A 12029-nucleotide genomic window follows, 5' to 3' on the forward strand; every position below is an offset into this window, starting at 1 on the left:
ATAGCCAAGGTTCAGAACAGCCCTCTGCAACTCAGGCTCCTGTTACTTTCAATGTGAGGTTAATTGATCCCTAAACTTAATTGATCAATCCCCGCCCCCCTCCCTTTTTTTTCACAAACCTTGTTATGCTCCCACAGGACTTCCTCTGAAACACTTAGGATTCTATCCCCAAAGGCTGAAAGAGAAGTGCCCCGACCAAGGTTACAGCGAGTGGCATCACAGACACAAGGTCCCAGGTCTCCTGACCCCAGTCCATTACTCCTGCTCCTGCAGCACCTTAATGCATATGGGTTAGAGGAATGCAACATCTTTATCTAGTCCCCTTGGTGGCTCTCAGGCCCTTGCCCCCACTGAGCCTGGGGATGAAGGGCTCCAGTCCACAGTCTTGGTGGTCAGGTTAGGGTGGGCAGGTATGTAAAGCAGGCCAAGCCAATTACACTGCTGTAGCTCCCTGATAGTAGCAAAGGGTTCAGGATGGGCACACCCCAAGTTTGTGTAGCAAGATTCCATCCCAGAAATTGTCAGAATTCCCAAGACAAATAAGTTTCCCATGGAGATTATGCTAAACTACAGAAAACTTAGCTAGAGCTACCAAGAACCACCACACAAAAACTCTTTTGAAACAAAATTGTAAGATGAAGGGAGCCTTGACCCACTCATGCTTGAACTTTCCTCCAGAATTTAAACAGGAAACCAGTAAGTGATGCTTTCCTCAAACCAATTTAAGGAACCCTGTCACTTGTTAACAGACTCCTGCCTCATTTGTGTGTGTGGCAGAATAAGTTATCATTGAGCTGCCTGGGAGGACCCTTCTCCATCAGGAGGTACCCTCAAGAAGAACAATATTCTCACCCATCCCCACCCCTACCCACTCTCAGATTGACACCTTGCTCCCACTTCCCACCAAAAGAACACAGACAGCCAAAGGCAGCTTGGGCAATACGTGATATACATCATACGTTTATTAGTGAATATCCCTCTGAAATCAGCAACAATATTAAAAAAAATAATGATTGCACTACTTGGTCAAGCAGAACTAGCAACTTCCATTTTAAAAAAAGTACAAATCTGTTAAAAATTTCAATCAGTATACACATGTATATAATACAACATACTAGTTATGTTAAATGCTACAAACCAATGTGAATCCAATGGAATGGAAAAAAACCACACATTTAAGCTTTAAGAACCATTTTTTTCTCTCTCTATATATTAGCATTTTCTCAAATACATACATGGGAAAAATGAGGTAACTGTAAAATGTGCAAGAACAGGGCCCCCAAATTACATATATTTATATGTATATATATATATATATATATATGTATATGTATATATATATATGTGTGTGTGTGTATATATATATATGCGCAGTTACATATATATATAAAAACTTTCTAACACAGAACACAGGTGCTGGGCCCAGCCAGGCTGGGGAATGCTGCCCACTGTCATGCCTAGGCCAGAAGTTGGTAAATAAGAGTAAACATTAACAAGCCCCCACCACAGGAAATCATTGGTAACATGGCATCTATAGCAAGGTTGGCAAATCACAAACATCCTAAATAATTGTTTTATAAATCTTTTTTAAAATGATTTTTTTAAATGTTGTTTCTCCTCCTGCTCCCCTCAGTGGCTGCTCATTAGAACCATTGCTGCAGCCTGCACAATCTGAGAGCCTGTTCTGCCTGCCCCAAGTACCGGAGGGTTTTGAAAACTTTTTATTGGGGTGGGTGAGGGAGGGGTTGGAGAGCATGGTTCTCTGTAAAACACGTGGAGTTTCAACACTGCTATAAATATAGAAACATCACCTGGAGTTATATACAGTAAGACTTTGGGTTCTCCACGGGGTGGGGCCAGGCTGATAGGGCCCCATGGCAGGCCAGGGGAGGCAGGAGCCAGGGCGGCTGCAGGAGAACGAGGGTGGTTGGAGCATCCCTGAGGCAGCAGGCGCCAGGGGCTGCCTGCTAGGATGTGCCGGCCCCACACGCGGTTCGTTCTGGGCAGCAACCCCAGCTAGGGGTAGGACAGGAAAGGGACCAGAAGGGAGAGGGAGGGAAGCTCAGCCAGACCCTACTAGGGGCCTCCTCCAGACCTTGGAGGGCAGGGCTCAGGCTGGGAGGGGGCCCCTGGAGGTGAGGCCCACGCCCTCCCTGGTCCCAGTCCTCCTGGGACTTCCTTGGAGGAGACTTGCCCAGGCGGGTGGGAGATGAGCCCTGGCTGGAGAGGGAGAAATGCCCTGAAAAGCAAACGGTCCCGGTAGGCTCTGGGGACGTGTGCAGTACAGTGCATGGCAGTTATCAGCTGAGCACAGACCGCCTAGCTTCGCTTGGGACTGCTGGCCACCTGGCCAGCCCTGGCCGCACACATGCATGCAGACCAGGCGGCACCACCAGACCACTCCCTGCCCCCTGGGCACTTAGTCCTGGTTGGTCCCTAATACCCCCCATTTAACCAAAAGAAAACAAATTGTTTAAAAATCCACACCCCCAAATCCTACACGTGATTTTGGGCCAAATGAATAAAGGAAAATTGCTACTCCTCATGTTCATGCAAAATGAGAGAGGGGAGATCAGGCATTAGTTTGGATCCCATCATTGCCAGGGAGGAGGTGGCCACCAGGACATAGGTCACTCTCCCTGGCATGACCCAGGCAGGCTGCTCAGGATTATATGCCATCCAGGCTCAGGGCCTGTCGCCTTCCTGTACAGGAGGCTGGCTGGCTCTGAGGCCCTCCAGCCTGGGGCTGTGACTGGAATGTTGTGCCTGGGGTGAGGGTCCCCTAGGGAGCCAGGCCCACCCCTCACAGCCAGCTGGATATGGCTGGCTGCCTGAGTCTGACTACGGTGAAGGCCAAAGGACCCAAGAAATGGCCTTATACCACTGACTGTCCATGCCTGTCAGTGCCACCTGGGAAGAGGGCATCCTATTTCAGTGCAAGAGACCAAGTGATCCAGGATTGTGCCCCCTTTGCCCATCCTGGGGCCAAGGATCTCCACCAGACACAATGTGGGAACAGACCCTGGGCTCCCAGTGCTGTCAGGAAAAGGAAACGGAACTGAGGCAAATGGGAGGGAGGCTGAATTAGGGATACTCAGGCAGCTCTGTGGCCGGCGAGCTGGCAGGTGGACTGGGGATGGAGTCTTTGGAGCTTGGCAAATACAGGGGCTTAATGCAAGGGCTTCTCTTGGGCCTGACCCTGGCACCAGCTCTGGAGATACAGGTGGGAACAATGTGGGCAGGCCTGGGCCACTCCCTCCCCGCCCCCATTTCCAGAGCTTCGGGCAGGGTTCTCATGGGCAGCTGTGGGCCTCACTCAACTTCCCTGGGCAACTCGGAGGCGTCGGCCCGGCAAATGGGACACGTCCGGTTGGCCTGGGGGTGGGGAACTGCATATCAGACCCCACTCTCACCTGTCCCCCTTCCCATCCGAGTTTGTTCTGCTCCCTGGTAGGAATACAGCCCCCTGAATAAGCCAGAACTTCTGGATGATGACAAGGAGGAGGGAAGCTCCCAAGCCCACCCTTCCTCCCTCACCTGGGAGTGGCTTGGGCTGCATTACCTTCAACCACTTGTCCACACACTTGGTGTGGAACTCATGGTTGCAGGGGAGAACTCGGAGCAGCTGCCGCGCCTCGAAGTCGCTGAAGCAGACAACACACCTGGGAGGAGGGCATAGAAGTCACTTCCAAACTGATGGCTGAGGGATGGCTCATTGCAGAGCACAACCCCCCCACTCCCAGGAAGGGTTGGGTCCCTTTGCAACCCATCTACCCTCACAGAGGGCAGGAGATGGGGCACAGCACTCACAGTGTCTGCTCGGACTGATGGCTGTCCGGGTTAAAGCGGTAGGCTGGAAGCTGCTCGATGTCCGCTTTGGTGAGGCCTCGAGGCTTGGCATCCCCTAGCCGCTCTGCCAGGCTCAGGAGGGCCTGCATATGGGCAGGAGGGTAGGGTCAGCAGTGGCCTGGGCTGGAAGTCCCCAGGCCCCCACCTCCCAGGACGGAGCTCCATGGGACCTCATAGTTCTCCATCTCCACGTCATCCACATCGAGATCCAGACTGATGGTGGGCCCCACTGCTGTTGGTGACATTGGCAGCATCGAACTAGGAGAGACAGGTATGGGGGTCCAGGATCAAGGTCAAGTGAACACTGGGGCCCCAGTGTTTGTCCCAGGATGTTGAAAAACCTGGCTGGTGTGTGGTCTGCTGGGGGTGCCAGATGACTTGAAAGCCACAAGACCCCACCACCTGTGTTTGAGTAGAACCACTGGAGGCCCCAGGAGAACACAATGTCTCAGGGGCAGATATGCTGGTACTTACAGGAAATAAGGCAGGAAGCTGGGGTAATACGGTGGTGGGGGCGGTGGTGGGGGTGGCGGGGGCAGCGGCTGTTGCAGGCGGTATCTCTGGGTGCTCAATCTCCGTGGCATCATGTGGGAATAGGGCTGTGAGAAGGGGACAGGTCAGCCGGTGTGCCCGGCTCCCACTGCCCCAGAGCATGGGTGGGGGTGTGGGGGGGACTCACCACACCAAAGGACAGCTCTTGGTGCAGCGGATCGTGGGGCAGGTAGTGCAGGGGCACGGATGGGGACAGGGCCGGACCCGGGGCAGACGTGGAATAGGTAAAGCTCCCCAGGGGGTACTGATCCCCCCGAAGGTCCACGTCGTTGTCCAGCCGCTGCAGGGGCTAGAAGAGGCAGGGGTGGGTCAGCTGAAATCATTGACACGGAAGTCCCTGCCCCCCAGGCCACCTCCTCTAGCATCAGCCCTGTTGCCCAGACTCACCATACGGGGGTGCTGGGTCTGCAGCGATATAAACTGCCCCAAAGGTGCCATGTGGGCAGGCTGGGGGTGTGGGGCTGGTGGCGGGGGGTGCAGGATGTAGTGGTCACTGGAGATGAGGTGGGGATAGGCCTGATAGGGCACAGGGAGTTGCTGCATAGTACACGCCTGGATCAGCTGCTGAGAGAGGGGCAGGAGATGGAAAATATTCTTCTAGGCTGGACCTATGCTTGTGACGAGGGCCAGGGGCCATCCCACTCGGCAATAGGTTCCCACTGAAGCCCTCTGGACCGACCGCCCCATCCCTGGCCTAGGCCACCCAGGCAGGACACGACACTCTTAAGGCCCACAGTTACCACCCCAAATGGGCTCTGTTGGGAGGCTAGGTGTAGCATCTGGGGGCTCCCACTGGTAGGCACTGGGGTGCAGGGCTGTGGCCTGGAGCGGGTGAGGCGCTCTGACAGCCGCGATGGGTGTCAGGCTTGGTGGTTCTGCCTGTGGCCTATCCTGGGCCTCTTGGCAGGGATGGGAGGTGTGGGGGTGGGTGGGAAGTGGAGTCCCTCACTCACCGGGGGCGGAAGGCAGCACAGCGGGTAGTGCTGCCCACTGAACATCACGGAGCATGCTGGGAGCTGTTGGGCACTGCAGCCAGGGATGTGCTGGCCTGAAGGCAAGGGGAAGCCTTGGGTCGTCACTGTAGTGACTGTGTAGGGCAGAGGGACAGGTCCCTGGTGTACCTGTAGGTAGAGAGAGACAAAGGAATTATAGGGGGAAGTCTGACCAAGGGATGCTGCCTCCAGGTGAGAAAGTCCTGCTGGATCACCTCCCTCCCCTCTTCTCTAGCTGGGGCCTAGCTAGGTACAAACCTGGCTGCCCCCCTGCCAAGTCCCAAAGGGCAGAGAGGACCCTCTGGGAGCCTGGGAGGGGCTTTCAGCTCTACTACTCATCCACAGTGTGGCCCCAGGCAGGCCCTTCCCTTCTCTGGGCCTCAATTTACCAACCTGTAAAGCAAGGCTAACAATGGCTCCCTAAACATACAATAAATTAAACAAGGTGAAATCAGGGCTCTGTCAACTTTCACAGACAGGTTTGCCCGAGGCTGGGGGTTTGGATAGGAGTGTTCTGCCTACCTGCTCGTGGAGATCAACCATGAACGGGCTCTGTTGGGAGGCTGGGTGCAGCATTCGGGGGCTCCCGCCGGCAGGAGCCGAGGCTCGGCGCTCCTCTACAAGGAGGTATGGTGGTCGGGGCAGAGGCTGCTGGGAGGGTAAGCGCTCATCCTGGGCAGGCAGGCGGCCCTCACGGCCAGGGCTGCACCACAGAGAGGAGGCCCGAGGAGGACTGAGGGGGGACACTCATTCACAGAGCATGGTCACAGAGAAGCCAAGGTCACTACCCACTGGGAAAGGAAGAAAGCTCAGGGCCCGTGCCCTACCACCCCTTGCCCCAGCGCCCCAGCCCAAGCTGACAGCCCCAGCACCAGGAGATCCAGAAGCCAGCAGGACTGGGAGGTTCCTTCCTACCTTCCCCAGAGCTGGGTCGGGGTGCTGCTGGGTCCTGCAGACAATTGCCGCTGACCCACAGGGGTGGAAGGTGGCCACCTAGTCACTGCCAGAGCCCATGGTCGCATCAGGGGTGGCAGAGGGGTGGAGGGGCTGGGCCAGGGCTCACAACCCTAGGAGTCAAAAAGACAAAGAAACTAAAGCACAGAGAAGTCCAGTCACTTGTCCCATTAGGAATCTGGGAGACAGAATCAAACCTCTGCTGTCTGATTTTGGGGCCACTGATGTCCACCTCCACTGCTATGCTCCCCATGCACATGCACTTTAAGTCTGGCCCTCTTCTTGGCACTGGGGCTCAGGGCTGAGAGACCAGGGACAGGCTTGGCCTGCAGGGAGCCCAAGCCTCAGTCTTCTGCTCTGCAAAATGGGACTGGGCTCCTGAGTTACAGGAGCTGCAGAGGGCTGGCCAACAAGGCTCCAGGCCAGTGGCTCCAATAAGGCTCCCTTAGTGTAGGGACTTCAGGGTACACTCGGGTGTGGGGGTCTACAGCTCTGGTCTCCAGGCAGGTAGGGTTCCTGGGGGGACTCCAGCTTCCTCCCTTCCATCTGGTTGGCTCAGGGGTTATTCCAATCAGGCTAGGGGCCCAGTTTTCCTTCCACTATTGCCAGGTAAGAGGTTCTGATCCACTTCCTGCTCTTGGGGGCTCCCAGTTCAAGGCAAGGCTTTCTCCATGTGAGTAAGTCCTACCGGGCCCCACCTCCTTTCCTTCTCTAGCTGGGGCCTACCTAGCTACAGACCTCGCTGCACCTTTGTTTTTTTTTTCTCCCATAACCCATTCCCACAGTGCCTACCCATGTGTGACTCATCTATTCTTCAAAGAAGGTATTGTTGGCTCCATTTTACAGAAGAGAAAACTGAAGTTCAGAGAGAGGGGAAGGCACTTGCCCAAGTGTCAAAGCTTAGAGGTGGGCTGACTATAAGTCTCACTCTACCCTGTGGCCGGTGGGAGAGGTCCAGCCCAGGGGCTTCCCAGGAGGTGTTGAAGGAAGCCACCTACCTTGGTCAGGTAGGTCTGTCTGGAATAAAGCCAGGACTTTGCTGTGGGGGCCCCATGTGAAAGGTGGGGCTTACTGAGAAAAAAGGGGAAGCCAGAACCTAAGGGAGGAAGTTGAGCAGGAATAGGGCGTGGTAGGTCTCCTCCCTCCCTGAGAGCTGGGGGTCCAGGTGGGGCAAGTTGTGGGGATCATTCATTAAGTTCAGAGGTTGGGATGAGGTCCCAGCAAGGAAAGCTCTAAAACCTGTCATGCCCCCAAAGCTGAAGGTCTCTGCTGTTTCTACCATAGGGAGGCCCCCACTGCACCTTCTCCATCTGACAAAATTCCTACACACCCTTGATATGCAGCTTTAAGTAGTGAAGTTAGTGCCAATGATTCAAAATTGGATAACTATATACAAACCTGGCTCCACTGGGCCCTCATTTCTGCTTGGCCCCCTTGGAGCATGAGCCACCCGAGCACCACTCTCCACCTGCCCACTATAGGTAACTGGGTTTGTGATCCCTGGTATGGGCCAAGTGCACATCCATATACATGTGTGAAAATACAGTCTCCCCGATTCCTGCTGACAATCCAGCCTAGCAAACAAAGGCCAAGAGAGACCAGAGGAAACCTCCACAAATAACTGAAACAACAGACCCCTGGCCAAGCCCAGACTTCCTGGATCAGAATCTTTACAGGGTTGGGGAACAAGGGCACCTAGATTTTTTTTTTACCAAATTCTCCAGGAGTTTCTACAGCATAGTTAGGTTTGAGAACTTCTGCTCTAACTGACCTCAGAGATACTGGGAACCTACAGTCCTAATGATGAAGAATATTAACAATAACTACAATACTTCCCACATGCTATCTCGATGAGTCCTTATAGCAACCCTCGGAAGTAGAGACAGTGAGGCTCAGAGGTGATGTCCAAGGCCAGTCAGCTGGAATTGTAAATGCACTGGGACATAACCCAGGTAGTGGTCTCAACTGCTCTCTTGTGTGAGGATGTCTTGCTAAAGTCTGGGCAACATCAAGGCTCAGGGGTGTGGACCCCACAGAGGCCCAGGCCAATGGGAATCTGTTCTGTGGCCAGCCCCTCAAAGATACTCATTCCTCAGGAAAGGGAAGTAGTAAGGAACTGAGAACCCAAAACAGCAGACAGAAGGGGCTCCAGCTGTGGACAATGGTGCCAAAGATGACAGGGTTGACCCTCGCATTCTCACACATGACACCCTGACTTCTGGCTAGAGTCCTGGACACATCACTTCCCCTCTGTGAGCCTCAGCTTATCTCTGAGGTGGGAACAACCCAATGACCACCTTCCAGTGGACTGCCAAGAGTGACTCACAGACCCTGGTAAGAGTGGTCTCTAAAGCTTAGGTGTGATCAATCACTGTTAGAAAATAAGAGAGGCTGACCTCCAACACCGCACTACAAGCAGAAATCAGGAGCCACTTCAAGCTCTACAGGAGGTAGCTGGGAAATATGCCTCCCTAGGGAATACCCCAGCTGGCAAGGGAGAGGCCTCTGATTCCCAAAGTCTTACTAGGAACAGAGGTGGCAAAGAGGGGACACATTCACTTCACAGTTGAGGACCCAAAGAAAGGAAGTAACTTGCTCTAGGCTACAAAGCCAGAGAGAACAAAATTGGTCATGGCTGGGCCCCCGGGCCCCCAGATTCCTCCAACCCAACTCTCTCACTAGCATCAGTATCCCCAAGAACTGCCTCATTCCAACTCTAAATTCCAGGCTCTAAAGGAGATCAGGAGAGCTTTCTTGAAGGCACCATGACTTGCCCTATTGTGGAGAGAAAGAGAAGCAAGGGAGGCTCAGAGTTAGAGAGCAACTTGCTCAAGGTCAAACAGCAAGGGTGGCCACCCCCTAACTGCTCGGCCTTTTCCCACTCTTCTGTCTGTCTCCTCAATGAGGTCTGTGTAAATGGATCTTAAGGGTCCCATCCCTAAATCCAATCTTGCCTGGAAGCAGGTACTGCACCTTGCATCCATGCCCTCCCGGGACTTCTCAAGGCCCAGCAGCTACCTCCACCTAGATCTAGGAAGTTCCTTCCATTTCATGTCACTTGGGCACAGGTACTGTTTTGCAGATAAGCAAGTCAGCTTGAAAGCATGAGTTAAATAAGCAGGATAAGAAGTCCCTTTCCTTCTCCCCCACACGCCCCCCAAAACAGGCAGGCCAGGGCCGCCAGCCTTGGAACCAGGAATCCTTGCTTGCCCAGCCAGGACTCCCTGGGTGACCTTGCTCAAGGAAATCGCTTCTTTAAACCTCAGTTGCCACAACTGTAAAACGGCGATGGAAATCTCTCCTTCCCAGAGAGCCCAAATGAAACCAGGGGACACAGATGCAAGAATCCAGGTGCTCACATTAGCGGGGTAGGAAACCAGTAGCAGTCCCTCCTCTACGAAGGCCAGGTACAGGCTGCGGGGCTCTGAGAAGCTTCTTCAGCTACCCCTCCCAGAGGATGGGATGCCAAGGTGTGGACACCCACCCCGAGAGGGGCCTCCCTGGTCCCCATTTCACTCCTTTGTGCCGCGCTCAGAGGGACAGGGGGTTGGGAGGCCAAACCGGGGCGTCTGAGCAAGAGCTCTGTGACTTTAAGAGTCGAGGATCCCGGACCATGTGCTCCGCGTGAGACAAAAGCAACAACAAAGGAAGTGGAGGCGGCGGCGGGGGTTGGAGGGGGGGGGTTCCTTCCTCTCCAACCGCAGCGCTCAGACTCCGGCGAAGGAAGGCTTGTCCAGGCATTGGGGGTCTCTGGGAGGGGGGGGTCTGATCCTAGAGGTCTCGCCACCCCACTCCGGACCGCCCGGGATTAACCCCTGCGGAGCCAGCTATATCACAATCCCCTGTCCCAGGGGAGGGGGCAGTAGTTTCCAGAAATGTGGAAATCGGGAGTTGGGGGCTCTGGCCTCGACTCACCTTCAGTCGCCTGGACACACGTTGATTCCTTTGTTCCCGATCTAAGGCGGCCAATCTGGGCAAGGGGGTGGTGATGGGGGGGGGCTGCCCGGACCCTTTAAGAGCCCCCGCCCTGCGGAACAATGTGCTCCCCTCCCCACCCCCCGGTCCGGGGGCAGTCTGGCTCCTTCCGGGGCCCTCTCTGTTGTCCGTCGCTGGCGTCTGCCTCGCGAGGCCCACGCGCGTTCAGCCTCTCTTGGCCCAGGCCCTCTGGCAGCTGGAGGCGGCGCAGGACACCGACAGGTTTGCGCAGCTGCCCGTGGCTGGCCCTTTAAGAACTGTCCGCGGCGCCAGCGGAATGTAACAAACCCAACATTTGATTCACAACATTCGAAGCGGCGGGGTCGCGCGCTGGGCGGGAGGGGGCTTCGCGGGGGCGCGCCGGGAGGTTCGGGCAAACAGTAGCAGGCAGCTGCCCGAGGCAGCCCCGCCCAGCTAGGGCTCGGAGAGTCAGTCACTCGCTGCGGCTAGGCACGTGACTAATGGGCCGCCATCTTGGTAGCTTAAAAAACAAACAAAAAAACAAACCCCTTCTCGCATCCACCTTCGCACTTAAAGTGACCACAGCTATTATAGGCAAGGGGCGGGCCAGATGGCCTGACCTAAAGATGGGAGACTCCGATATAGGCAAGACCAATCATTTGTAATTCAAGTTTGCTATGCAAACTCGCGCCTCTGAGGCTCAGTTTCCCTGTCGGAGAAATGGGTCCCACCAACAGAACCGCAGCCGGGTCTTACTGTGGTATCCTCCTCGGAGACAAGGTGCTACCTGGGACACTGAATTACAATGGGGCCAATCTTCCACCAGGTTGGAGCATCCTCTTAGGTCAGTCCGAGTGGTTAGGTAAGCTCTGACAGCACTAGGCCAGCAACCTCCCCAGATATGACGTCAGTCCCAAGAGCTACTGCGCTGCGATGACGTCATGGTCTTGCTTCCTGGCATCTCCTTGCGCGGCAGCTTTAAAAAACTGGGATGGCCTGGATTTGCCTAACAGACCAATAGCGGGCAACCCGTGTAAATAAGTTAAAGCCTGACCTGCAAGGGGATTGGTCCTGCACAGGCTGACATCAGAGACATTTTTAGCCCCTGGCCACCAGCACAGTCAGGAAAGGGGCAGGTAACAATTTGATGCTGGAGCAGCTGTGGTAGTCTGGGGCTCCAGTTGCCTCTTGCCTAGGGGGATTGGGAAACTAAGCCCAGGGAAGTCTTTAGTTTTCTACTATACTCCCAGCAGCCAGTTATGAGACAGAGGGATTCCCACAACCTGCCCATTTTATAGATGGGTAAAGAGGATCAAAAGGGGTGTCACTGACCCCCAGGTCATACAGCCAGGGGTGTGGCAGAGCAGGTATTTGAACCTAAGCCAAAGTTGAGCTTTCCCCTTTGTCTGGATGCCTTCAGGCAGACAAAGAATGGGACATTACCTCCATATTGATTACTTAAGCAAAAAAAAAAGTAAGCAAAAAAAAAAAAAGTCTCTCTGTGGTCTAGAGAGACCCAGGTTCAGTCCCCACTAAGGGCATATACCTCGGTTGCAGTTTGTCCCGGCCCTGGTTGGGTAGTGCAGGTGGCAACCACTCGATGTGTCCCTTTCATGTCCATGTTTTTCTCTCTCTCTCTTTTGTCTCCCTCCCGCTCTATCTGAACAAAAAAACGGAAAAATGTCCTTGGGTGAGGATTAAAAAAAAAAAAAGAATGGTGTATGAGTCCTGGCTGGTTTTGCTCAG

The 12029-nt window shown here is 54.5% G+C and overlaps 1 protein-coding gene across 3 annotated transcripts; it reads right to left on the bottom strand.

Moving 5' to 3' along the window:
- Window positions 1-940: 940 nt before the first annotated feature.
- On the bottom strand, window positions 941-10478 carry RNF44 (ring finger protein 44). Of its 3 annotated transcripts, none has more exons than XM_036240095.1 (11): window positions 10263-10478; window positions 6309-6460; window positions 5916-6126; window positions 5355-5522; window positions 4789-4965; window positions 4529-4690; window positions 4324-4448; window positions 4020-4107; window positions 3811-3932; window positions 3563-3662; window positions 941-3375 (listed from the first exon to the last, which is right to left on the bottom strand). In XM_036240095.1, exons 2-11 carry the CDS (start codon window positions 6413-6415, stop codon window positions 3313-3315), a joined length of 1323 nt encoding a protein of 440 aa, XP_036095988.1. In that variant the 5' UTR covers window positions 6416-6460; window positions 10263-10478; the 3' UTR covers window positions 941-3312. The 3 variants fall into 3 exon arrangements, with proteins under 3 accessions (XP_036095988.1, XP_036095986.1, XP_036095987.1); XM_036240093.1 differs by lacking the exon at window positions 10263-10478 and adding an exon at window positions 7346-9971 and having other exon boundaries at window positions 5916-6096; XM_036240094.1 differs by lacking the exon at window positions 10263-10478 and having other exon boundaries at window positions 5916-6041; window positions 6309-6419.
- Window positions 10479-12029: the final 1551 nt, after the last annotated feature.

Source organism: Molossus molossus, unplaced genomic scaffold (assembly GCF_014108415.1).
Source record: "Molossus molossus isolate mMolMol1 unplaced genomic scaffold, mMolMol1.p scaffold_m16_p_4, whole genome shotgun sequence".
Classification (NCBI taxonomy): domain Eukaryota; kingdom Metazoa; phylum Chordata; class Mammalia; order Chiroptera; family Molossidae; genus Molossus; species Molossus molossus.